Here is a 27,974-nt window from a genome sequence, read left to right as displayed (position 1 = left end):
GGGCCTGTGTTACAGGAAGTGAAGACACAACACTTCCCCTTCTAAGTTGGTCTGGATCACGGGGTCTGTTGAGCTCTCCTTTTGAATGGAAGACCCAGGAGGGCAGAGTCGTGCAAAGCAGCAGGAGGGACAGGAGCCTGTGTTTGCGGCCAGGAGACTTGAGTGTGAATCCCAGCCCTTCCCCTTGCTAGCCCTGTGGGGTCAGGCAAATGACTTACCCTCTCTGAGCTTCAGCTTCCCATCTGTACGAGGGGGTAAGAACATCTGTGCCACAGGGTGCTCAGGACTAACTGACATAGTCGTGCATGTAGATGCCACTGTCTCCTCAACACTCAGCCACTCGGACAGGCAGTTTCTCTTCAGCCCCGCATGGAAGGCTGCAGACTGGGGGAGAGCCAATCACAGCATCTACACAGCAGTTGGATCTATCCGTCCTCCATTCATCCACACATCCATCCATCCATCCATCCATCCATCCATCCATCCATCCACCCATCCATCCACTTCTGGCTTTCTGTAGACATGTTTTTTAAACCAATAGCTTCACAATGTCACCATCAGGCCACCAAATGGTCCGCTTCAAATCTCTGTATTAGTTTGCTAGGGCTGCCATAACGAAGTGCCACAGAGTTGCTGAAATAATAGAGACATATTGTCTCACAGTCCCAGAGGCTAGGTCAGAGTGTCAGCATGATGGGCCCTTCTGAGGGCTGTTGGGGGCGAGGGAGGCTTTGTCCCAGCCCCCTCCCCAGCTGCTGATGGTTTGTGGGATTCTTCGGTGTCTTTGGCTTCCGGCGTGTCCCTGATCTCTGCCTTCATCTTCACACGGCTTTGTTCCTGTAGGCGTATCTGTGCCTGTACCCGTTTCCCCCTTGTTATCACATTGGATGAGGGGCTCACCCTACTCCAACATGGCCTCTTCCTAACTAATTGTATCTACTACTACTCTGTTTCCAAATAAGACACTGTGTCCCGCCCTGCTGGGGATGCTGAACTGAACCAAGACAGGATTCCCGCTCTGGGGGCTGATGAATTAGCGGGGGAGCTCAGATATTTACACAAAAGACTAATTTGTGGCAGAAAGTATTGTTATTATAGCAGAATGGAGATCCTGCTCTGTCCAGAAAAGGGTTGGGCAGCTGGGAGGCTCAAGGAAGGCTTCCTGGAAGAGGTGGCATTCCTCAGGCCTTTGCTGAAAAGGGAGGATTTGAATAGTGGAAGTGGGCACCAGGGAAGGGAGAGTGGACTGGTGGAGGCAGCCTATCGGCTCTTAGTTGGGGTGGAGGGAGGACATGAGGCACATGCAGTCCTCTGCCTCGAGGGCAAGGCCGTGAGGGGCTGTCACACACACAGGCAGGATGCTCGCTGCGTCTGTGTCTCTGCTACAAGCTGTTGGGGCTGCGTTTGCATCATCGTGTGGTCTGGACATGTACCTGAATCACACACCTGTATCGCAGCCGAGCCCTCTGCAGTGGGAGCTGTGAAAACTGTTTGTGCGAACAGATTCATTTAACATCTCGGGAGCACAGCAAGGCCTTCTATTTGTTCTGTCCCTCGGACCAGATGCGCTAATTGGCCTTTTATAGGCTCCAAAGTGGAGGGAATGGCCTGGCTGTGGGAGTTTCATCTTTGTTAGCACAGAGAGGCTTTTAGAAGATGCTCCCGCAGACAGGCCACATCTGGAGCCCGTGGTCTGCCCCTGGGCTGGGGCATTAAGCAGCATTGTAGTCAAGAACATCAATTTTCCTCCCGCGCGGCCTGCGGGCTTCCTCGCTGAACACTCACACCTCAGCTCTGCTGCCAGCAACGTGGCTAAGCAACCACCTTGTTGGCCATATAAAACCCAGCCAGGCGGCGTGCAGCAGTGCCGGCGGGGCTTCACTGCCAGTAATTGCTGGCGCTGTGCCTGTCCTTGAGCAGTTCCTGATGCAAACAGGCCTCTGGGAGCAGAGCCTGGGTCGAGCCAGTTAAATGCCCACCGGCCTCGTTACAGGCCGACTCCCTGTAACGAGGTCTGCGCTGCCCGGTGCTTGAAGCATGGGCCTGACACCTCCCTGCAGAGCTGGGGGCGCCTGCCCAGCTCTGATTACCTGGCACCCCTCTGGGGCATGGCTGCCCTCGCTCACACCTCCCAGACTCCTCTCAGGTGTTGGTCAAGCACAAGATTACATGGAGAGCCCTGGCCGGTGGCCCAGTGGTTAGAGTGTCAGCTGGTGGACTGAAGCATCTCAGGTTTGATTCTGGTCGAGGGCATGTACCTCGGTGGCAGGCTCGGTCCCTGGCCCTGGCTGGGACGCATGTGGCAGGCAACCAGTCTATGTCTCTCTCTCTGTCTCTCCCCGTCCCTTCCACTCTCTCTAGAAATCAATTGGGGCGGGGGTGGGGATCCTTGGGTGAGAATTTTAAAAAAATGAATACATGGAGAGCTGACCTGGGTGCCTTCCCGACCTGTCCCAGCACCCATGTCACCCTCCCCGCAGCGGCTGCTTTCCTGGGCGGCGAATTCCCGGAGTGGGGCCTGTGCTTTCTCCCTCGCGCCCCCCTTCCGCGTGGTGCCTGATACAATGTGGGTTCAGTAGATGTTTGTCAAATGTGAGACAGGAACGTAGGAAACAGGAACCAGGGACCTCCCAGGGCTTCGGCTCCTCACTTCGCACTGACGTGGCCTGAGCCTCGGTTTCCCCATCTGGGAAACGAGGGTCAGGTGGGGGGAATTAGCCACTCGGCTTAGCTAGTTACGCATTTCCCCCTTCCAGCTACTTGAGGAGAAGCATGGTCTGGGACCTGGAAGAGCAGGGCTGGGGATCCCCAGTTCAAGCTGCCATTTCCTGGCGGTGAGGCCTGCAGGACGTCCCTGCCCCTCCTGGGCCTCAGTTTCCTCATCTGTAACAGAAGTAGAACAAAGTGCTACGAGAGGTCCTTTCAGCCCCATTGTTTGTGGTGCTAGTTAAATCGTTAGGTTTCTGACACCCACATTCCGTCACCAGCCATGGCTCACATAACCCCAAATAAGGCTAAACCCAATGTTGCTTTTTATTTGATTTTCAAATGCTTTGCGTATCTTGGGGCCTATTTTACTTTCCACTCTGCATTGCACAGCTGCAGAAACTAAAAGGTGTTTGCATTCCCTGGACAAGTCAGCGACTGTGGATGGGGAGGGTGACAGTGTGACCTCTGGGAATGCTCCCGACAGTCCCAGCTCTGAGTGCTGGATCCGAATTCTGCAGCTAGTGGCAGCGAAGGGTGAGTCTGGAGGGCTTGGTGAAAGGGGCGATTTCAAGATGAATGAAAATATTGACGAGGGTTGAATTAATTGGCAAAAGACAGGCCCTGGAGTTCAACGCTTTAGACCGGAATCTCAGTACATCACTTAACCTTCCAAGCCTCAGTTTCTTCATCTGTCAGATGGGGCTAGTGACAGTACCTACTGTGAGGTTATTACAAGGATCGAATAAAATACAATATGCAGAGGAGGTGGCACACCACCCAGCTCTCAGTGAGTGTTCGGTGTTGTTACTGCCGATTACAGTTGCGGGAGCATTATTCAGGGGCGGCCTGGAGTAGGACAGGCTGCAATTGAAATTGGGAGGCACAGACACAGGGAGAGGGGCAGGATAGCCTGGGAGGGAGGCCAGCAGGAGGGAGGGAGGGCTGATCCTAAGCGGGTGACAGCGGGCAGGGAGGGCAACCCTGATTCAGTACTATAGGCAAGCGTTCCCCAGGGGGGGGTGGCCAAGGACAGACCAGGAGGCCTCAGAGGTGAGAGCTCTGAGCTGTCTTCGGAGCACTTTCCTATGATCTCTTCAGAGCATTCACATCATGGTCTTGGCTGTATTTTTTAGGGGAACTGCAGTCACATGGGGTCTGTGTCAGGGTGAGGGTCCCAGGAACACCTCTAGCTAAAGTTGGACTCTAACTCGGCTCTCCAGCTGCCACCTGCCCCTCGACTCTGTCGCTGTCGCTCTGATGGCTGCTGTTTGGTTAGCCCCAAATCACACACCTCAGGAAGCTCACTGTGTCTGTCTGGCCCAAGACCTTCGTGCATTTCTTGAGGTGAAGGCGAGGCCCCGGGGAAGAGACATGAGGAGCCTGTGATTCTTCTCTGTCAGCTCCTCGGGGCTGGAGCGGAGAGAAGCTGCAGGAGGGTCAGGAGTGAAGGCTTAGGAGGGGCGTTGCACCAAGAGCCTGAGCTGACCTTCCCTCTTCCCTGGCGAGGCTGCAGGTCCTGGCTATTTCCGGAGCTTCTCAGCAGCTGCCCTCTAAAATCCCCCAACCCTGGCCTGACTGAGGGGTTGGAGGGGGGGCGAGGGGAGGCAGGGAACAGGGATGATGAAGTCGGTGGCTTTCTCCAACATTCTCAATGCAGATGAGATAAATGCCCATCAACTGGGCAAGTGCGCTGCCCCGCTGGCCTGCCTTCTGAACCCCCTCACTCCTGCCTGGGCAACTCCGACCAAGACCAAGCCCCTCCCAACCTGCTTTCAGCCCCGCTGACGGCTGACCGCTGACGCTGACGGGGTGGGAAGGAGAGCTTGAGTTTGCAGCCCGGCAAAGAGAAGGCTGCTGGATGAGTCCTTGGCTGTCCTTGACTTTGCAAAGTACGGACAGGAGGAAAGGGCACTGGCCAGTCACTCTCCGTGTCCGTTAAGAGCAAGTGGAGTTGGATTTAAGTCGAAGCAGATAAACCAGTGTGTGTGTTTTTTCTGCTTCATGAAGTTGACCATTGACCAATATAAAACTGACTATTGGGAAATTAATACAGAATGGGCCTTCAATAAAGAGAGGAGGGGTGAGGGTTGGAAGAGCCAGAGCCTTGCCCTCCCAGACTGTCTCCATCTACCCAAAAGAAGAACACGAGCCCCACGTGTGCTGCAGGGCCACTGCGGTCCCACAGGCGACCGTGCTTGTGCCAGCTTACTGCAGCCACACGCAGGGAATGGTTGTCAGTGGCCACATTGTTATGCCAGGGGTAATGGCCATGTGTATTGAATGGCTCAGAAGACACAGGGTTGGACCAACTGCCTCTTGAGGTCCCTGATTCCAGCTTCCCTCTCTGGGCTCCTGCCTTTGTTATCAGAGGAACCGCTGGCCACTGGGAAACAAAGGAGGAGAAATGGGAGTGGGTCTGTGGAGAGGCTGTGCCGGCACCCGGGGTCCCTAACCTCTGAGGCCGGGACATTGTTACTAGAAATGAGGGTGATAACCTAAACTCTGAAAGGGCCAGGAAGTCAAGAGCCCTCCTACCGAGACCCAGGCATTGTGCGCGCCTTGGCCCTCCCTTCCTTCAGACCTCACAGCAGGCGCAGGAAGGGCCCCTGCCCTGGAGACAGGCTCTCAGGTGGCACCAGAGGCTTCCCACCCTTCACCCAGGAGATTGCACTGTGGTGTCTGTTCTGGCCCAGGGCCCCTCTCCCTGCTTGGGTGCTGCTTCCTGGTGCTGACAGCTGGGTGTGATGGGCAATCCCAGAGTGAGGGGCCTCATCCCTCCCAGGGCTGGCTGCTGACAGGGTACACTCTGCCCTTCAGTCCCGGGGCACCATTTCTGAACACTGACCCCATGCAGGGCACCTGGATTCTTCCTGTTCAGTTAGCTGCTGGCCTATGTATACCCTCTTGCCTTGGGGCTGGGCCTCCAGAGCAGAATGAGAAACTAAGAACACAAGCCTGGGATCACAGGTTTAGTCCAAGAATGGGCTATTGTACTTCAAAATCAGGTGTGTGAGCACATGCTACGTGCCCTGCACTGTGCCTGGCCCTGCAGGGGATACAGAAATATGAGGCGTGGTTTCTGTTCTCAGAGATCTCACAGGAGCGCTAGGAAGGCAGCATTTCATCTTGTCTTTGATGGAAGCAACAGCGGGGGAAACATGACAGGCTCAAATCTAGGTTAGTAGTATTAAGGGGCAGCATTTACTAAGGGTGTACTATGGGTGATAGGCACTTTACATGCAGTCTCTCTAGTGGTCTTTCTATGGCCCGGTAAAGTTGGTAGGCTCCCTGGCGATTCCCCAGAGGTTAAGCTATGAGAGACACCAGCCTTGGGTGCTGAGAACTGATGGGGGACCAGTGTGCAGTGCTTATGCTGCCCCTGCCTGACTCCCCCATGCTGGCCAAGAACACTGCAGCACCCCACTTGGAGTCAGCGGGCTGAGTATCGGCGCGGGATGGGAAGGACAAATTGTCCAGTTGTTCAGCTTCTGGGTCAACTCAGAAGCCCAAAGGCTGTTTCTAGTTGTGAGAGAGAAATGTTGAAAAAGTGCTGGCTAGATCCTGCAGCCCAATAAATGGGCCTTCTGAATTCTGTACTGGGTTCAGGACCAACCTCTGCCATCCGTATATCCGTCTGTCCCTGCGCCCTGGGCTTGCAAGGATAGCGTGTGAAAAAATACAGAACAGAGGAGGTGGAAGGGATGCAGCCACTTGATATGCACCACCAGTCCCCGAATTCTGCATCAGCTGCTTCCTGAAAATTAAAATGTCACTTTCCCAGATGCATTGATGTGGGTTACTCTTCCGGAAACAGGCTTGCCTCGTATGGGGATGTGGCTGATGGGGGCAAGATGAAGGGCCTTGGAAATGATGGCCCTGGCAGATCGCACGGCCAGGCCCCTTTTCAGAGGAGCTGGTGCCCGAGCCCAGCGCAGACCACAGGCCAGAAGGAGGGCACGCCCCTCCCTCTGTGGCAGCAGCATGGGATTTTGTGTGAATGTGCAGTTTGGGAGACAAGTTATTGTGCTTGCTCTCTAGGAATGAGGCATCATCTGGGATTGAAATAAGCACATCCTATGTCTGCATTTGGCAAAAGAACCTTAGGGGGCTGCCATCGAGGTGGGTGAGCAGTCCTGAGGATGGAAATGACTTCTTAGCCCCAGTCCCAGGGCAGGAGGCAGTTCTGGGTCTGGGTGATTAGCATTGACTGTAGTTTCTCATGATCGCATTCGTCCTCAAAGGTGTTCACTGCATAGCCCAGGCCACGTGCAAAGCCCCCTGCTCCTGTTTCCGTGTTCAGTCTCCCAGGCGAGTCCTACCAGCTCCCAGGTACTCGGCTCTCCCCAGGGCCCTGGAGACCTGCCCAGGCCACTTCCCAAGGCCCTCCCAGCCCTGATGGCAGATCTTGGGGGTCAGCTGACTTGGGCCCTGATCACAGCTCTGTAGACTAGTTGCATAAACTGCCGGGAAAGCCCTTCCCCTCTCTGAGCCTGGGAAGGGTAGCACTTCGTGGGCTCGTGCTTGAGAGCTAAGACGAGGCAGGAGATGCTTAGCATTGGGCCTGGCCTGGTAGCAGCTGTGAACCACACTGGCTTCCTCCAAGGCCACAGCTGGGCCATGATTCATCCAAAAACTGAGTCCTTCTGAGAGACTTGGGAAAGGCTCAGAGAGGTGAGGTGACAGGCTCCTCACTCAGCTGGTGGTGACGGGCAGGCCTCCAGGTACAATGCTGAGAGAGGATGCTGTGATAAAGCGGAGGGCAGACCGCACTCCGGCCTTCTCTACTTCTGTCCGTCTTTGCAGAGACGGCGACTTGAGTCTGCCTTATGTACCACTGGGCTCAGACCTAAGAAGCCCAAGGCTGCTCACGCCTGTGCACCCCTCCTGCGTCCAGCCCTGAGTCTCGGTGGCCAGGGTTGGGCCAGGCATACTCTGGAGTGGGGTACGGTGCCCAGGCCTTAGCAGGGACAGCAAGACCCTCTGCCCTGGTCCAGAGCAGCAGTGAGGCTTCTGGTCAGACACCCACTCTAAAGGAGCACAGCATGGGCAGAGAATGGAAGCAGCGCTCTGGTGTACCCCCTCACATGTGCACCCCGTGTTCTCCAGGAAAGGAGACGAAGGCCCCAAAAGGAAAAGCTCATGGAGCCAGTGACGCTCTCCCTATCACTACAAGAGCCCTTGGCCTCCGAGGAGCCCTGTCTGACCAGTCTCCTACTGTTCACCCCTACCCTTAATTCTGCATGGCCGGCCCTGCTGGGGGATGCAGGCTTCCGCCCAACCCAGCTCCCAGTTCCTCCCCACCCTGTCCCCAAAACTGAAACACCCCTGCAGGACAAGGGAAGAGGCACTAGCTCTCCAGATGAGCCCACACTTCGCGCAGGGCTGCTGTGCTGAGAGCTCACGAGAAGGCACAGGGACCTAGCACGTCAGCGAGATGTGACCTCGCACTGCGATTCTCCTGGTCCCTCTCTCACCTGGCCCCCTCCTGGGTGTGGGAGGCTCACTGTGCAGACAGTCCTGAGGATGTGTCCAGTGTAGATGTGAGTGAGTGACGGGGACACTTTCTCTGGGAGTGCAGGCTGGCAAGCTCCCTTGGCAGCTGAGTGGCTGCACTCCGGTGAACCAGTTCCCACTTGAACTCGTGTATGTGGTGGCTCTCCGATTCAGTGTCTGGTTGTGAGAAATGTGGATGTTAACAGTACAACAGGAAATTATTTACTGGGGAGAGGCAATCCCTAGAACAATCCAAGCAGTGACATAGTTATCGCCATCATTTTCCAAACCCAGACAGTTGCAGGGATGCAAGAGGTATTTGCTCTGGTGCTTTGCACATGGGATGGTGTGACCTGACGGCGGAGATGTGCCACAGCAGCCCAGTGACATGCCACAGACAGGGTGGCACCGATCTCGGAGGGCAAGGACAGTGATGTCAGAGCCAACTCTCCAGTGATGTACAAGTTGTCAGAATTCTCAGTTGTTTTGGTAGAGAACTATTTGTAAGGGTGGGATTATAATTATGTAAATACATGCTTTGTATCAGAATCTTTAATCCAGAAAAATTTAAGACAATGCAGCCAACCAGAAGACGTGCGGGATGGGTAAATCTTTCTTTTCTTTGCGTTACTATCCTTTCAGTGGTAAGAAGTAAAGCTGCAAAGATGCTAGTCCAGAGGACACCAGGGGAAGGCTTACCTGAGTGGGTTGACTTCTGTGTCCACTGCATGGGGTGGTTGTGAGGAGTAACTGATTGGACAAAGTGCTAAGCCCAACGTCTGATCATTTGTTAAGTGGTTGGTTCGTGTTGGCCGCTCTTTGGGTGTAAGGCTCAGATGAGGAAGGGAGAGAACAATGGAGAGTGACTCAGATGTAAGGTGGTGCCGTGAGATGCTGGCCCTTCAGCGCCCACCCTGGCTCTCCCTCCTCTCACAGGTTCCCTTTGCTGCTGTCTCCAGCACAACTCTTTCCCCTTTTCCATTTTCTCCATCTCAGGCCAGGAGGCCAACGGGAAGTTCAGAAGACTATGCCCAGGGTGGAGAGAACAGTCCCAACCCTGCATGGAGAGCAGGATTCTGAAGGGGGTGAGGGAATGAGCTGGATGCCCAGTGGAGAAGTATTTGGTGGGTTTTGTCCTGCGTGCCACGGATCCTTCCACTTGCTTACCTCCCGAGATGCACGGTGTTGCCGTGATTTCAGAAGTCACCGTAGAGCTCCTGGAGCCAGGAGGGAGGCGTTGTTCAGGGTTGTTGGAGGCTGAACACAGGCGCACCTGTCTTAGTCCCTGAGTACCTCTGATGAAGGGGGGCCAGCAGCTCTACATTTGGGCGTTTTTTCCTGCCGAACTGAGGAAGGCCTGGGTGGGAAGAGGGACCGCGCTGGCTCAGACAGTGGGAGTGGGTGTAGTCATGCTCGGCCTGGTAAGTCTAAGGTTATGTGTCTGGGGCCAGAGGGAAGAGCAGCTCGATTTATGACTGTGAAGGGAGGGAGGGGCTTCCCTCAAATGTCATTTCATTGTGTCGCTTGCAGCAAGACTGGTAGTAGGAATTTTGCAGATGAGGCAACTGAAACTTAGATCAAGAAATGCCCTCAGGGTCTGTGCCAGCACACAGCAGAGTGGGCATGGCACCAGGTCTTGTTGGCACCTCAGCTGCATGAAGCAGGTGAGCATGGAAGCAGGACCCTGTGCGGACACAGCAGAGGCAGGGCACTGGGAGGGCCATGCTGAGGGTTTAGTGGATGGGAAGCAGCAGCAGCAGTAAAGGAAACTGAGTCTAGTCTCCGGGAGCTGCCATAACAAATTACCGCACGCTGGGCGGCTTACTCTCTCGCTTCTGGAGGCTAAAAGTCTGAAATCAAGGCATCTGGAGGGTTGGTTCCTCTGGAGGCTCTGGGCGAAGATCTGCTCCAGGCCTCTCTCCTGCATCTGGTTGCTGCCTGCAATCCTCAGCATTTCTTGGTTTTGTAGCTGCGTAACTCTGAAAGCCACCTCCACCATCACGTGGCCTTTTGCTGTGTTTCCTGTCTTCTCTTTTCTGTCCCTTATAAGGACACTCATTGGATGGAGGGCCCACCATAATGCAGAATTATTTCATCTGCAAAGACCCTAATTCCAAATAAGGTCACGTTTGAGGTTCCAGCTGGACATACCTTTTGGTGTTCACGATTCACTCTGCTACGCAGAGGGAACACAAAGCAAGGAGGAGAGTGACAAGTATGGCCCTACTGAGATGCCAGAGGCCAGCAGCTCACCTGCTGCCAGCCCCTGCTTGCCTGGGCCATCAAGGCTGACTCTCATCTGAAGTCATGCCCCATCCTGAGGAATTAAAGGGCCGCACAGCCTCATGTACCTAGTGAATCGGTTCCTCCTTAAGTGCTCAGGGGTCTCTGTTTCTTGGCCTCTCTCCTCCCCTGGGCCAGATCTTCTCTCTGCTTCAATGTTCTGTCCCTGAATTCTTTAGAGAAGTTGCTGATGGACAGGGAGTGAGAGAAACGAGCAGAGAAGGTGGCGGGGCAGGGCTAGAGGTTATCAACATATGCTGAGAGAAATCGTCCTTTTCCCTGAAACCAAGGCATTTTCCCTAGCAGGATGGCTTAGCACCTGGGCACGGGTGGGGCCTCTGGTGGTCAGGGTTAGAGTCTTAGCCCCTCAGTTTCTTCATCTGAGAAATGAGGACCGTGATTGTGTCCACCTGGGGGGCTGCTGTCAGGAGGGTGTGAGCACACATCGCCCATTTAACAGCGGTGCCTGGCCCATCGGTGCCCCCCACCCCACCAGGACCGCTACCACGAAGACACTTTTCTGTGGCAGGTGGCTCCTGGTGTCATTCCATGTGCCGTTCCCTGCACGAGCACCTTCCCTTTTCTACCTAATTCCAGCTCATCCTTCTAGAATCATCTCAAAAGTCACCCCTTGAAGAATGATACGTACTACATTTACTTAGCAACTGTTAAATGTCAAGCACTCTGCTTAAAGGCTTGCTGATGTTATCCAGCTTAATCCTCTGGTAGCCTTATGAAGTCAGGAGTGGTATCTACTTTCATAGACGAGACCCGGAGGCTTGGGGAACAAGTCTGTCTGATTTCCAGAGCTTGCGCTCATGCTGCCTGTCACTCCATGCCACTCCACCAGCTCCCGCCCACCCTGGGCCCCTAGAGCCTCCATGCCACTCCACCAGCTCCCGCCCACCCTGGGCCCCTAGAGCCTCCATGCCACTCCACCAGCTCCCGCCCACCCTGGGCCCCTAGAGCCTCCATGCCACTCCACCAGCTCCCGCCCACCCTGGGCCCCTAGAGCCTCCATGCCACTCCACCAGCTCCCGCCCACCCTGGGCCCCTAGAGCCTCCATGCCACTCCACCAGCTCCAGCCCATCCTGGGCCCCTAAGGACCTTGGACTTAAGCTGAGAGTTTGCCAGTCCCCTTTCAAACACCCTTTAGGGACCAGGGACTCATTGGAGTCATCCCACTGGCATTCCCAAAACCCTCTTCCCCCCTCCCACCACCACCCCCCCCAATCTCAGACAGCACCCAGGAGGGCTGAGCTAAGCAGGGAGGCGAGGAGGGGGCATCTAGTGTGTGGCCACTCACAGGTGAGCACATATGCACACACAGACAGCAGAGGTTCGTGTTCACACCAGCCATCAACCCAGGGTTCTGAGACCTTGGTCCACGGATCAGGTCAGGCTGCCTGCATCAGAATCACCTGGGGGCTTGTTACCAACGCCAGTTTCTGACCTTGCCAGGGAACATCTCGCTCTGTAGATAGCAGCCTCTCCAAGTGGTTCTGAAGCGCAGCCACATTCGAGACCTTGAGACCTGCTGATCTGGCCCAGCTGAGGAGGAACGTGATTTGTCCAAGGTCACACAGTGGTGGAGTTGGGGCCACTCCTACCTATGTTCTTTCTCCTGCTCTGTGTGTTTCAGTTTGGGGATGTGTGTCTGAGTCCAATAAAAACCAAGCTAAATCCCTTTCAGTTTACCTGCGGTGTCCTATGATTCACACCTTAGCCTCTGCTCATTTACTCGGAATGTCACTGAGAACTGACATTGCACATGTTAGATACAGTTTTACTCTTTTAAGCACCAGGCTCCATGTGCTGTGCCTCCAGGACTCTGGGCAGTTACCCGCCCCCCCCCCCCCCCCCCCCCGCCAAGCTGTCTTTCCCTCCATGTGCTGCTGGGACCCTCGTGCTCAATGGCCCCGAGGAACTCCTGTTCCCCTTGGCCTCATTTTGGTGTGCTAAAGGGGGGCCAGGCCCTCTTTGGATACAACCCAGAAGAGGGGGGGACGCTTTTTCAAATAAACTTGAAAATAGCTTCTCAGAAGGCCCTGCAGCTTGAGGAGTGGGGTGTCGATCCATTTCAGCTTAACAACCGCTTATCAAAGGCCTCCCAGGCTCAGGGTCGTTGCTTGGTGAGCCCTCAGACGGACGCGGAGATGGATGAGGGAGGCACAGCAGCCGTCCCTGCCCTGAGGCATCCTCTGTCTCCCCATATTCCTGTAAGTCATGAGCTGTTTAGCATTCTGTGTGGGCCTCACACGCCCAACACGTCAGGCCCTGCTGTGGGCTGGCAGGACACTGGCTGGCCAGGAAGGTCGGACTTAGCCCATCACTGGTGCTGGGATCCGTGTCAGCCTGTCTCCAAGGCTGGGCCTTCCCAGGGGTGATTAGGGGGCCCCTGGTAACAACCGCTTCAGACAGACCCTGCACCTCCCTGTTGCTGTGGCCCCTGTCTACAGATGGCCAATGTGAACAAAGGTGATGTCAAGGCAAGAGCCCTGATCCACACCCTGGAGTTCTGTTTCTACCTGATCCACACCCTGGAGACCTGTTTCTGTGACCCTCAGCAGGTCGCTCTACCAGCTAAGCCCCAGTCTCAACAGTCAAACTGTGGGAGGAGACCCCTGCACCCCTCCCTGGAATTTTGGCTTGAATGAGATAATGCACTTGGGTATAAGGATAAGCTGTAAAGCACAATAAAAAGTATTGTGCTATTATAATCACGAATTGTGCATTCTCAAAGGGACTTCAGAGGTGATCTCATCCAGTGGTTTTTTTTGGACCAAGGAATCCTTTCCCAGAGTGAAATCTTACAACAAAGCCCAAAACATTAAACAGGAAAACCTGGAGCTGCTCTGATGGAGTTTGGGGACGAGGCTGTCCAGCTGGTGAGGGCGGGTGTGAGGGCGCTTGCTCATGGTCCGGCCTTCATGTGGCTCGAATTTCATTTTGAAACTTCTCACCTTTGTGGCACCTGTTAAAAACCTTCATCTCAGGGCTACTTCTAAATATCAGCTCGCTGAGCTCATGTAAAAGATTGAAAAAATAAAAATTGGTCAGGCAGGGATGATGAAATCAGTATTAGGTCAGTCTGATTTAAAGAATGAGGGAAAATGGAAGTCCCTTAGGATTTTATTTATTCATTACTCTTCAGGAGCTTCTGTGTTGTGCACTGAGAAAGCGACCCGTAATCTCTTTTTCTCTCTCTACTAGACCACAAACATCAGAAATAGACATGTGTGTACTAGACCACAAACATCAGAAACAGACATGTGTGTGCGCACGTGTGCATGCTGGGAGCATACACATCACCTCTTTCACCCTAGCATGGGCCTCACAAACAGGGGGTTGACCATAATTTATTCACTGATGCATTCATTGATTCATTGGCCACTGATTGAGCATGGTATGTATCAGGCCAATACTGAAGGTGAAACACACACACACACACACACAAATACAATGGAGAATAATGCATTGTGCCCACTTTCAGGGAGCTACGGCCTAAGGAAAAGACAAATAAGCAAAATGCTGCCTCTTAACAAGAATCTGCGATGGAGGTGCATGTGGCTGCCCCAAGCTTGGTACCACCAGGAAGGTCTTCTGACCGGGGGTCAGGGAGAGGCAGGGAAGCTTGCTGGAGTAGATGACTCCTAAGCTGAATCCTGAAGGTTACGTAGGAATGGGGTGGAAGATGATATTGAAGGGAGTTATTTCAGGACCTAAAATTACTCAGTACAGACAGAGCACATAGAGCCAGTGAGGGGCAGGAGAGTTGATCCGACAGCTTCATCAATCATGTCTTAGTGTTTGAATTGATCCATTTCCATCCACCAGGGGGCAGTGAATCTGCAATGGAGACTCCAAACCCCAAACTCCAGGGGCTCCGCAGTAGGGGTCCGAGATAGGCACCATTTAGCTGGAACATGGAAACAGCCTTCCCATCCATTAGGGCTCTGCACAAATGCAGAGGGCGCCTCATCCCCCCACACTGATGTAATTTCAGTGTTTGGCAGAGGGGGTTCTGGGGACACTACCCTTCCAAAGAGAGGGTCTAGAGCAGTGGTCGGCAAACTCATTAGTCAACAGAGCCAAATATCAACAGTACAACGATTGAAATTTCTACTGAGAGCCAAATTTTTTAAACTTAAACTTCTTCTAACGCCACTTCTTTGAAATAGACTCGCCCAGGACGTGGTATTTTGTGGAAGAGCCACACTCAAGGGGCCAAAGAGCCGCATGTGGCTCGCGAGCCGCAGTTTGCCGACCACTGGTCTAGAGGAAAGAATTTCAGAAATGCTGCCTGGGATATTGTCGTCTTTGACATTCATAAGGCTCACTAGCATGTCAAGGCTCTGAGAAGTCCTACAGTAAAGCAGCAAATTTAACATTGTCATGTGGCTCAGATTCATTTCATTTAGAAACTTTCCACCTTCGTGGCACCTGTTAAAATTTCACGGAATACTTAGAAAAGCGAGACAGACTTTCCTAGGCCTCCCGCTAGAGCCTGTTCAGGGCAGAGGGCATCCTGGGCTTGGGGTCTTGCCCATCATTCCTAGGGCATGCTGCTGCTGTGGGAGCTGTGGAGCATTTCAGAGCAGAGGAGAGCTGCTATGGCAGCACAGACTCATGGTCGTGAGTCACGCGGCCACTCCTGCCCACTTGGATCTAAAGTACTTAGCCAAATGTCTGGTCATGGCTGCCTGAGAAAGAGTCCATGACCAACTTCTCCAAAACAGCGGTTGAAGTTAGCAAGCAGAGACCTAGACCCCAGATAAGCAAAGCCGTCAGACCACATCAGCTCTGTGTCCGCAGGGCTCCTGGTTTTATTCTCTGACTTCCAGAGGGGGCTCAAAGGCCTTCTGGAATGGCAGGCAGCTCTTTCCTGGTTCACCTGTGCATCAGAGGAGCCCGTGATGTTCAGGTGGGGCTGCCTCGGGCACCCAGGATGGGCGAGGGTAGCACTAGCACAACACTTTGGGAAAAGCCAAGAGACTTCAGAGAGTCAGCATAGATCCAAGGCGACTGCAGCCGGTGAGTGCAGAGCTGCCCCCACTGATGACACGGCCACAGGTGAAGGACCTGTGGGGCGTTTGGCTGAGGAGCACATCCAACTCCTCAAGGAGGAGCTACGTGTCCACTGTGGACGCATAAGCAGCCTTTGTTAACCTGCGGGATGCTCTACTGTACAACCTCATGAATTCATGCATGGGTGGGGTCCGGCCAGCCTGGCCAGGGGGAGGGGACGTGGGCGGTTGGCTGGCCTGCCTGCTGGTCGAACTCCTGGTCCAGGGGACAATTTGCATATTAGCCTTTTATTATATAGGACTAGTGGCCCGGTGCATGAAATTCGTGCATGGGGTAAGGTGTCCCTCAGCCTGGCCTGCATCCTCTCCAATCTGGGACCCCTGTGGGATCAGGCCTAAACTGGCAGTCGGACAACCCCCTCGCAATCTGTGACTGCTGGTTCCTAACCGCTCACCTGCCTGCTTAATCACCCCTAACCACTCTGCCTGCTGGCCTGCTTGCCCCCAACTGCACCCCCCTGCCGGCCTGCTCACCCCCAACTGGTCCCCTCTGCCAGCCTGCTTGCCCCCAACTGCCCCACCCTCGCCAGCCTGATAACCCCCAACTGCCCTCTCCTCCTGGCCTGATCACTCCTGACCACCTCTGCCTCGGCCCCTCCACCATGGCTTTGTCCAAAAGGACGTCTGGAAGGTCTCATGGTCTAATTAGCATATTACCCTTTTATTAATATAGATAGAATATGACATACTGCCATAACTAAACATATGTACCAGTATTACTCTATGAGAATACATACTTCATGCGATAGGAAGGCATCTAATACGTTACATTGTATATGTTGTAAGTAGTAGGAAATACTGTATTCGTAACAATAATATACACCCTGTGACTTCCCTTCCTGATTTGGGAATGGTTCCCCAGTTCTTTGAACGTTTCCTGCCCCCTAATGTATTTTTTTTTTTTTTGTCATTCAGTGTAACTTTATTTACTATTTATTGCACATGATTTGAGGTCTTTAATTTCTAACCACCAAAGATTCAAAGGACTATTTTTTCCATGAAGTTTAACATTAACATCAGTGAATTCATGTATTCATGTGTTTTTATTGTAAAACATCTGAATTATTCACATTGTCATAGATCCTGAACTCATAAGCGTGGACCATGCACAGGCTGGCAGCAAGCCAGGAAGCCACTCTGCAAGCAAACAGATACTCTGCATAAAGAGAAAAGTCATAGCACAACATTTAATGTCCAACCTGAGTCACCTCAGAATGTTATATATATTGACTTCTTAATTCATATAGTATCGGGAAGTCAACTGCTTGGTTGGTGACGGGATTGACCTGGTTTCAGGAGGATTATTCCTGAAATAATTAAGGAAAGGGGGGCTCAATCTTTCTTCTTGGTTGCTTGCTCCTCCCCAGCACCTTCATCTTTCTTCTCATCCTCAGCTTCTTGGGCACCTTCTCCTTCACCTTCACCTCCTTCTTCTTCCTCCTTTGCATCCTCAAATTCTTCCTTGGCACCTTCTTCCTCTTCCTCTCCTTCCTCTTCATCAGTCACTTCCTTCTCCTTCTCCTCCTCTTCAGATTCTCCTTCAGAGGGGGGTTCATCCTTAGCTTCCTCGGCTTTTGCAGCCTCAATGGTCTCCTCCACCTCGATCTGCTCCTCCTGGACGTGGCTGGTGTATTAAGAAGGGAAGGAGCCAGCGGACATCAAGTAGGAGCTGGTCTATAACCACCTTAGGCAGATCGACCAAAGATCTGGGACTCTGGAAGTAGCCGCTGGCTATGCTTCCCACGCTGGTGAAACTGAGCCGCATCTCCTGACCTTCCAAGAGTTTCCTGTAAGCTGCAATGTCAATGTCCAAAGCCATCTTCACAGTGAGGAGGTCCTGGTATTCTTTTAAATATCATGCCATTTCACTCTTTGTAGTTCTCAACTCATTTTCTAATTTGTTGACTGTGTCCTGCATAGCAGTAACGTCGGAGTTCTGCTTATCCTGCAGCTCTCGCAGCTGCTTACCAGAGCTTCGTTCATGCCCCGGCATGCTTTGATCTCCAGGGTCTTGGCCTTGAGCAGGTGGCGGCTATCAGACACCTCGTCCTTGGCGGCGCGCACCCCGTAGGTGTTCTTGGCAGTGCTCTCGATCAGCATGGTGAAGCAGCTCTTGTACCATTCTTCTGCATGTTCTTGGCAGCCAGCTTCTCGTACTGGGCGTGGATGTTCTTGAGCGGGGCAGAGAGGTTGGACTTGGAGAAAATGTCCATCTCCACGGAGATCTGAGCGTACTGGATCTGCGCCTGCAGCTCGGCGATCTCCCCTTCATGCACCTTCTTCAGAAAGGCAATTTAGTCCATCAGGCTGTCAATGCGCTTTTCAAGCTCAGCTCCAGCGAGAGCCGCCTCATCTGCACCTTTGTGCGCCTCCATCAGCCAGCCCTCTGCGTCGTCATGGTTCAGCACCTCTTCCTGGTAGCATGCCTGCAGGTTGCTCCCAGTCCCTTCCAAGCCCTGGTGCCTGCTAACTGCCCACTGCCCTCTCCTCGCTAGGGCCGGGGCACAGGCATCCCATTTTCATTAAAATGTTCCACCCCGGCCTGCTCCACCGGTGTCCGCAGGCGGCCCAGGCGCAAACAGTGATCCCAGAGACACTGGCCATCCCCCCCTGCCCGGTCCCCGATAGCGAGCTGGACCCTGCGGGTGGCGTCAGGCACTGCCCACCTGCCTGCCTGGTCTCCGATCGCAGCCTGGACCCTGCAGGCAGTGTCAGGCGCTGTCCGCCCGGTCTGCCCGGTTACCAATCACAGCCTGGACCCTGCGGGCGGCATTAGGCGCAGCCCATCTGGCCTGCCCGGTCCCTGATGGCAACCTGGACCCCGCGGACGGTGTCAGGTGCTGCCCACCTGGCCTGCCTGGATACCGATTGCGGCCTGGACCCTGCAGGCAGTGTCAGGCACAGACCTCCCGGACTGCCTGGACCCCGCAGGCAGCATCAGACACAGCCTGCCTGGCCTGCCCAAGTCCCCAATGGTGGCCTGGACCCCGCAGGTGGTGTCAGGTGCTGCCCACCCCTCCTGCATATGCAAATTTACCCACCATCTTTGTTGGCTTAATTTGCATATCACTCCTGATTGGCTGTGGGTGTAAGCAGAGGTATGGTCAATTAGCATTTTTCTCTTTTATTAGTGTAGATATACACTGAGTGGCCAGATTATTATGCGTTCAGAGATCATAATAATCTGGCCACTCAGTGTGTGTGTTTGTGTGTGTGTGCATGTATATTTTAAGTAAAAAATACGATGTGATCTGCAAAGTACTGTGCTAGGCCCCTAGGGAGCTTTCAGAGGTAATAGGATAAAGATGTAAACAGCTGGCATCTTGTTTGGGAACTGCGGCTTACAAAGAACAGAACCCCTCTTGAAGAGGACACAATAAGAGTCCATTTCTTGCTGTTGGGAAGCCAAGAGTTTAGGAAAAGGCAAATGAAGGTAGTCACCAACCAAAGCCCAGAAGGTCTTGGCAGGGATGTGAGGGGCTGGGAGCCTTGCCCGTGGGGGCAGGCTGGCAGCCAGAGCTGTGACCCGCAAAGGGACCACGTGGCCCATCATCACACGTGTCGTTTTGTCTCTCCCCAGATTGTGTTCCGGAAGATCAGCGACGTGAAGCGGGAAGAGGAAGAGCGCATGAAAAGGAAGAATGAGGCCCCCCTGATCCTGCCCCCGGACCATCCTGTCCGGAGACTCTTCCAGAGGTTCCGGCAGCAGAAAGAGGCCAGGCTGGCGGCCGAGAGGGGGGGCCGGGACCTGGATGACCTGGACGTGGAGAAGGGCAGTGTCCTGGTGGAGCATGCCTCGGCCAACCACAGCCTGGTGAAGGCCAGCGTGGTCACGGTGCGCGAGAGCCCCGCCACGCCCGTGTCCCTCCAGACCTGCCCCCCAGGGGCGGGGGTGCCGGACCTCGCCAAGCTGCACGCGCCAGGGTCCGAATGCCTGGGCGCCAAGGCCGGCGACTGTGCCAAGCGCAAGGGCTGGGCCCGCTTCCGAGATGCCTGCGGGAAGGGCGAGGACTGGAACAAAGTGTCCAAGGCCGAGTCCATGGAGACGCTCCCTGAGAGGACCAAGGTGGCCGGGGAGGCCACACTGAAGAAGACGGACTCGTGTGATAGCGGCATCACCAAGAGTGACCTGCGCCTGGACAACGTGGGCGAGGCCAGGAGCCCCCAGGACCGCAGCCCCATCTTGGCCGAGGTCAAGCACTCCTTCTACCCCATCCCTGAGCAGACGCTGCAGGCCAGCATCCTGGAGGCTAAGCTGGAGCTGAAGGAGGACATCAAGGCCCTGCACACCAAGATGACCCACATCGAGACACAGCTGGCCGAGATACTCAGGATATTAGCTTCCAGAAGGTCCTCCCAGTCCCCACCGGAGCTGTTTGAAATATCCGGGCCCCACTCCCCAGAATCGGGGAGAGACGTTTTCGGCGCTAGCTGAGAGGTCTGTTCATCAACAGTCAGAGACAAAAACCGACCCCCCTGCCCTAGGCAACACCCCCACCACGCACACCTACATGAGCAACAACTCTCGAAGCAGGCTCTTCCTGACAGAAAACCAAAGTGGGACCCGTTGCTTAGGCACACGCTCTCCTTCAGTCCAAGGCGTGGGAAGGGGAGTGTGCATCGGAACTGTCTTTGCACAATTTCGAAAGAGGGGGCATGCAGTCTAAAGGGTGTTTTCCTTCATTTTTAATTTTTTACTGCCGTGATATTAGTAAAATATGAAAACTACCAGAAAAGAGCAGCAGCCATTTGGACATTGGTGGGGGAGCACCGAGAACCCCTCACGTAGGTCTGCTCCTTCTCCCAGTTCCCAAAGACTGTGGTGGGCACAGGATTTCCCAGCATTCCCTGTCCTTGTACAGCCTGTGTCTGGCATCACTGTATATTTTCCTACAGTCGTCGTTTGTAATGAGCTCGGGACAAGGGGAGTTTGAGGGACAGGGAGGGGAGCGCCTTTCAACTTTCTGTCTCTAATGGTTAAGGCCAAAAAGCAGCTGAGGTGCTGTGGGTGCATCCCATAGACACAGAGCCGGGACTCCTCAGGCTCCTTTCTCCAAAGAGGTGGACCAAGCGTAAGAGCTGGAGAGGGGCCCTTGGGATCCAGGGATTCTCCGCAGCTGGCTCCTAAGGATGTTCAGAGTCGGGGGGCTCTGGAGGCCCCAGATGAATTGTGGCCTTGCTTCATGCCACTGGCCTCACACCAGGCCCCTTTGCTTCTTGTCCTTCTCCACGTCTCCCCACGTGCTCCTGTGGCATTCCTCAGGGTATGGGACATCAGCAGGAAGGGTGATGAGCCCAGAGTTGCTTCATTTGCCAAGCAGACACACATAACCTCAGAAAAATGATTGTAGCAAGTGCTATGTTTCTATTGTAATTCTCATTGGGATTGCCCTTCAGAAGTCTGGATTTTGTCCGCTGCATGGGGTCATTATAGGACACGCAGGAGCCAGGCTTGGCCTTATTTTAAAGCTACTCTCTTTACCTCCTACTAGAGTCGGTAGGACTTCAAGAGGAACTCTGAAAAGACTGCAGGGCCATCATGGTCCTTGCTCCCGGAGCTGGGAAAAGATAATGGCGCAGTGGGTTTTCCATAAGTCTCTGTGAGGTGAGGGAGAGAGGTGGCCATGGAGCCATAGGGTCTGTAGGGAAGGTCCGAGCTCAGAATGACGATCATGGGGCTGCCTGTGGGCCATCCAAGACCCTATGCCACAGTCCTCGGGGACTCTCCATTGCTTCCTATGACCTGGGGGCAGGTCATTCCTGTGGTTGGGCTGCTGTCATCGGTGTCTGGGAAAGGAAAGAGAAGAGTTCCCTCCCAAGCAAAGTGGGGCTCACCTAGGTGTTTGCCCTGCAGAGAGGAACCAGGACCTTTAAAAACTGACAAGCAAGGTTGGAAGTTCAGCTCTAAGAACTCAGCTCTGGGAGAGTGAGGTCACATGCAGGTGGTCTGGCCTGTGAGTGACAGCATGGAGTCCCAGGGCCCTGGCCTTCTGCACCTGCTACACTGCAGCAACCCTCTTAGCACCTGTGCCCAGCATTGCCTTGCTGCAGAGAACCTGGACCCCAGCGCTGATTTCCCTGGGACTGAGGGGACCCTGACAGGTCAGGACCTTCCCTACCAGAGATAGTCAGTGGCTGTGGCGCCACTCAGGATTTGGCCCTCAGTTGTCTGGGCAGAGTGGGACTGTCCTCTCCTGGCTCCCAGGGTTGGCAAAGACGGCCCTGGGGAGCCAAGTCTGGAGGTCAAGGCCAGGGACCTTCCCCAGGGGTCCCGCACTCTCACGTGAGGCTTACGGGGTGGCCCCAGGCTTCCTGAGGCTGAGAAATTATTAGATAGAGCCTCAGATGGAAGCCTAGAGAGAAGAGGAAGTGACATTTCCTGAGGCCGAGTCATGATGGTTTGTGATCCTGGGTAAAGCCACAGGCTCTCAGTTTCTTTAACTTGAGAAGCTGCCCACGAGTCCTTGGGGCAGAGGCTATAAAATAGCCAGAATCCCATGTCAGCTTCCCCAGAAACGTTCTGGCTTGCCTTTCCTTAAACATGCTCCTCACCTGCCTCCAAAGGTTCAGGCCCACTGCATTTAAAGCAGGCCCAGGCCCTGATCACTAGCATCCAGCTTCAGAAGCACCTGCCCACACCCCAGGCTCCCGCCCACCCCCTGCCCGTCATCTCTGCCCGAGGGGCACGATGTCTATTCAGAAATGACTCCCCATCTGGGTCTGAGGGGCTAAGGTGCTGATGCCTGAGGCTCTGAAGCCCAGACTTGTTTGGGGGAAAATAAAGCTTCATGAATGTACTCCTAGAGTTGACGCTTAGGACTCAAACTGGGCTTGACTGGAAGGCCAGGCCTGTTCATCTTGAGGTCACAGGGCCCACGGCACATGACAGAGCACCACGTGTCTGTCTATGCTTTTGTTCTCCATTTAAGGGTTCTAGGGATTTTGCTGTAATTGTTTTCTCGGGGGGGGGGGGGGGGGTTGGGGGGGGGGGGGAAGGCGCATGGCGCATTTTTGAAATGAGCCAAACCTTCTCTTCTTTCATTTTTATGACATGCACTTGGTCGGAGGCTGCTTTGTACTAATCACCTGTGCTTGCCTGAACACTGCTCTGGGTTCCCAGCAAGGACGGTGAGCTGCACATCCCACTGACTGAACCTCCCCCTGTAAACCATGCCATGACCCTCCGAAGGCCTGAAAAGGGAGAGTTTTAAGAGGGTTAGTGGGTAATGTTTTAGCACTAGAGGAGAGGAGCATTCTGCTAAAGGAAGGGGTTAGAAGAGGGCAAAGGCAGATATGGAGCAGGTGGAGCAATAGGGTTAGGGGAAGCCACAGTTGGTGCTGCCAGGTAAGAGGCCTCAGAGGCTTTTAAATCTCCTTTTAGTCATTTAGTAGCTTAAGTTAACTTAGAAATGGTATTTGTAAAGAGGCCTGAATCTGTTTAGAAGCCTCTAAGTACCAATTAAAGTCACTTTCCCATTCAGATCCTTTAGTTCTATTGCCATGATCTTCTAATCTAGTCCTGAGAAACGTTTGGGGAGATTGAGAGTTCTGCATAATGACCACTGAAGTGCTAAATAATCTTCAGTAAGGTTGCTTCATTTAGTAAAAAAAAATGCACATGAATCAAAACTAACTTTTAACATAAAGCCAGCTGGGGTCCCTGAAGGAGGGCCATCCTTAGGGCATTCAGATGCTGGGCTCCCATTTCTCAGAGGTATTCTTGAGAGCAAAAGAAACATTCCTAAATAGTCTGAAGGGGGCGCTTTCAGGTTGGGAGTTGTTTTGTTTTACTAGGACTGTGTGCCTTTCACGGATACGTTTTGTTTTTTGTTCTCCTGGAGAACGACTTTTGCCCTAGTTGTTCCACTCAGGCCCAGGTGTCCCTCATTTCACAGAAATTTTCCTGGCTGTTGGCAGACAACCTGATGTCAGTCTGGCCTTTCTGTCACCAATTTATCCTCTCTGAGTCTTTTACTTCCAAGACCAAAACTCTCACAAGGAGGTGGTGAGAACTCTGGTAAGATTTATTTGCTGGACCCATGACCATTGATATTTTTAATTTTTGCTCTCGAAAATTCCAAAGTAATTTATACCCAAATTCTAGTGCACTTCTAACAAGAAAACAAAGGAGTAGAATGACCACTCATGCGGAAAGAATGAAGCATTTAAACAGGTTCTGAATAAAGTGGGAGAGGGAGCTCAGAATCCCAGAGAAGACTCCCCAAACCGGAAGTGAAGGAGACTCACAGAAGCTATGAGCACAGAGGGGCTCATTAGGGTACCTCCCTCTATTCTGAAGGAATTGCAAGGGTCATTGTCCTTTGCAGGTCATTTCTTTTGGGTCCCACTTCTGACACCAAGGAATGTGACCTAAATAAACAGGCAAGCTCAAAATTGTCAAAAAAAAAAAAGATGAATTTGGGAATAACAGAGGAGTTGCAATTCGGGACAAGCAAACAGTAGCAAACTACAGGCGAGTCCTAAATGGCAGTTTCTCGGCCATTCCTGAGAACTCATCTTCTTTGGCAGTTTTGAACTTGCCTTATTCAGGTCGACAAAGCCAATGTCAGCCTTTTGTCCAAGTCTGTGTGGGGACTACCTGAATGCCTTAGGAATACCAGGTGTAGGAAGAACCTTGCCTCCCCTTGTGCACCTTCTGGGAAATCTTGGGAGCCCTGGTGGAGATGCAAATTGAAGTGCATTTGATGAAGTGCAATAAAGACGTTTAGCCTTAAGACCCTTGAATGGAACTCCAACTCTACTGGAGCTGCCAACACTCTTTCCCCTCTCTTCCCCCCTCACATAGCGTTGCTTAAACAGGAGGCCCACTGAGGGCCCACTAGGCCCCGGACAGCCTCTCTTCTGTGTAAATCATTGTACTGTCTTCTCGCTCGCTTCAGTGAAAATTACCTTCACCAGCTCTTGTGCCCTCCAACTGGAGGAGATTTCAGTGTTCTCTCAGCACCAATGGCAGCCGTCAGAGAAATCACCATTTTCTTGAGAACCAAGATGTTCGTGTGGAGAAGTTTTCATTTCCATCCCCCGAAGTTCAATGTGAATTTGCCTGAAGCTTAGTTTCACATGAAACTTCTTCACGCGAGCTTCTCAGACTCATTCTGGAACCTCTAGAACTGGACTTGAATAACCTGCAGGTGCCGGACCGGTGGAGGCCCTCCTGGCCCGCCATCAAACTCTTCCTAGAGCCATTGTCTCTTTCTCTGTGACTTCTGGATCCATTAGTTGTACAATGAGAAGCTCACGGATCTTGTATCAGGATATGAACTACCTTTGTGTTAAGAAAGATTCAAACGCCCCTAATGAATGTATTCCCTTAATATTCAGACGCTGTATTTCTGCATCAGTTGGATTGTCCCCATCCGACATTCTGCCAACACTGCAAGGACACCTACTCATGGGCAGTTTGTCATCCTGGGGCTTCACCTATATTAACACTCTTTCCATTGAGTCCTGCCAAATCCTTCATTGGGTTTTCTTTTTCCTTGGCATCTGTCACTTTGTCCAAATGAGCATGAATAAACACAAGTGCAAATGAGCCGATATTATTTTTGTGGCAGGTGGAGGATGCTGCCAGGAACTCCCTTGTATGTCTGCAACTTGGGAATGTTAAGAGGAACATTTGGGTCCCTCCATTGATGATATTCCCTTCTCAACATTTTTAAACAAGCACAAATGATATTTGTAAAAAAATGTTTAATTTTATTTATTATGGTAATAAACTATTTTATACATGACACTTTTGCCTTTCCTTATATAATTTCAATTGGGTGTTCTTACCTAAAATGACAGAACAAGAATGGTACTTCCTATTCCTTTTTGAGAGCTTGGGAAGCTCTATTTGGAGGCACCTACAATTGTGGGTTTGAGAACTTAAAATTCTAGAGTCCTAGCCAGGTTTCTCAGTGGTTAGAGGCTTCATCCCTGGTGTGTGTGTGTGGGAGGCAACCAATCGATGTGTCTCTCTCTCATCGATGTTTCTCTCTCTTTGTCTCTCCCTCTCCCTTCCACTCGCTCTAAAAAAATCAAGGGGGGAAAATACCCTTGGGTGAGGATTAAAAAAATAATCTAGAGGCACCAAGATTGTGTGTCAAAGTGAACAGTTGTTAAGGTGCTTTGCAATATGACCTTGAAGTAGAGCTGTGTCTGTTCTATCAGTTACAGAGATGTCTTCAAAACCTGTGTCACTGGAAAATGATGGCACAACATACTGACTTAACACTTATCTGAAACTGACCTCCACAGAGAAATGTACTTTTTTACTTTGAACAATTTGGATTGAAATTTGTATAAGATACATGAATGCTATCCTGCCTTTTAAAATATAGTGTAAAAAGAAACCACATCTAAATCTTTTCAGAATGATTTGGTGTGGACAGGTTGACAGAACGAGTCTGATCTGTGCTGTAATTCACTGATGTTCTCAGAAGCTACGAGGGTAGAGGACTGCTTGGCCCTAAATTAGTCCTCCGTCAGCACTGTTTCTGTTCCGCTCTGGTTGTAATAGGTATGGCTTCCTGCTCAGGGCAAGATTCTCCACAATACTGCCAACCTGAGTTCCTACTTAATACCAATGGACCACATTTCAACAGGGGCACCTTTCTTTTCATAGACAGTACAACTTTCAGGGGTGAGCCCTCTGTGATCTGCAAGCCGAATTCAGGCCTCTGCCTGATCTCATATGGCCACAGAATGAATCCGGTATTTTTAATGACACTCTTCCCCTCACCCTGTTACTTAATTAAATTGCAAAAACATAATAAAAATAATTTAAAGGTTATATTGCTTAAAATTTCAAATGATTGGTATTCGTGCCAAAGATCTCCCCTAATAAAGCAGTAAACTTTACATTCTTTAGATGTCCTCAACGGAGAAAAAAAAACAACTCCGTTTATATGATTTTTATAATTAGTCAAAAGAAAGGCCCCAGAGCCTGGACAGTGTGGCTCAGTGGCTGAGCATCGACCCGTGAACCAAGAGGTCACTGGTTTGATTCCTGGTCAGGGTACAGGCCCAGGTTGCAGCTCATCCCCCGTAAGGGGCATGCAGGAGGCAGCCAATCAATGTTTCTCTCTCATCGATATTTTCATCTCTCTATTCCCCTCTCTCTAAAAATCAATAAAAACGTATTTTAAAAAAAGAAAAGGCCTCAGCAAGGTTTCTTGACATGCTGAGAGAGGCCGCACCGCTAGGATAAGCTGCTTGTCAGTAGTGGCCCTACTGAATGGATCCATGTGCCAGAAAACAAGCTCATTACATTATGGTTCAGTTCTCATACTTAGTCATTGTTTTAAATAAGCAGGTAAGCAATATCAATTTCTTTAAGGGGAACCCCCTCCCACTAAATTACTATTCTCCCAACATATAGATCATTATAAAATCATTATGATCGATTTATTTTCTAGGTCTGCAGTCTTTAATAAAGTTTTTTCTGCTATCACTTCAAACAAACTAATCTGAAGAAATAATACGCTACTTAAGTCTCTTGTGTGGCTCCAAGAATTATTCAAAATGATTGACGATCTGGCTGTCCTTCAGATGTCTTGCTTGCCTCCTTGGGGATGGTCTTGGCAATCGTGCTTGGAGCGCTTTGGCTTTTGTGAGGTTGGGGTCAAAGGGTCCTGGGGTGACCTTGAAGCCTTGTCTAGCTGTTTCCCAGCCAATGCCTGAAGTTGCCAGGGCTGACGACTCTGAAATGTGACTGGCCAGATACTCCTCAGCTGAAACTAATGTCTGACCAGGCACCTCAAGTCTTTTGTTTAAAGAAACTCCAAGATTTTAGTTCACTTGCACCAAGAGAGGTATGTTATCATTTTCATATGATAGTTGCGGAATAACAAGAAGCTTAAGTAAGAAAACACTGGTCCGGCATAACTGACATATCAGTTAATTGGCCCTCAAATATACAGCTAAACACAGTAATCACTCCTGAGAACCACTCTGAATCATGTAATAGCTTAAAACAAATTCAGGATTATTACTTTCAAATATATTCCAACATAAAGAATGAATAAGCCTACTTTTTTTTTTTAAATACAAATGGGCTCTCTGAAGAGTTCAAAATCTTTCCTATTACTTATACATGTACATACACTTCCTTATAATCATCATCACTCTCCCCTTTTCCCCCTTTGGAAAAAGCCATTTTCTTTCATGCAAACTTCAGCCCAACTCCCTCTGTCTGACCACAAATCCCGAATCAGCATCAGTCCAGGAAGTTTTACTGTATTCATTTGAGTGCTCCCTCCCCAGCCTGATGCCCTCCTTAAAAGTACCCAGCACCTTGGGATTGCCTGCCTGTCCCCTCCTGTACCAAGCCAGCTGCTGAGGCCGCTGCTGCCCTGGCTGCCTAGGCCCCTAGCCTTCTCCCTCTGCTGCTGCCCACC

General features: G+C 52.0%; 2 protein-coding genes across 3 annotated transcripts in view; one reads left to right on the top strand and one right to left on the bottom strand.

The window, feature by feature from the left end:
* Nucleotides 1-20,134, top strand: part of KCNH1 (potassium voltage-gated channel subfamily H member 1) — a 260,944-nt gene extending 240,810 nt beyond the window's left edge. For both annotated transcript variants that reach the window (XM_080649229.1, XM_080649228.1), the window contains exon 11: nt 19,154-20,134. In XM_080649229.1, coding sequence (XP_080505355.1) covers nt 19,154-20,008 — 855 coding nt within the window. In that variant the 3' untranslated portion in view covers nt 20,009-20,134. The remainder of the gene's footprint in view (nt 1-19,153) is intronic.
* The window catches only part of HHAT (hedgehog acyltransferase), a 221,125-nt gene that overhangs the window by 5,294 nt on the left and 187,857 nt on the right, over nt 1-27,974 (bottom strand). The window lies entirely within an intron of this gene.

This window comes from Plecotus auritus, assembly GCF_963455305.1.
Source record: "Plecotus auritus genome assembly, chromosome: 12".
Taxonomy (NCBI): Eukaryota; Metazoa; Chordata; class Mammalia; order Chiroptera; family Vespertilionidae; genus Plecotus; species Plecotus auritus.
The sequence above is the reverse complement of the archived record's forward strand: the minus strand, read 5'-3'. Positions and strand labels throughout refer to the sequence as shown.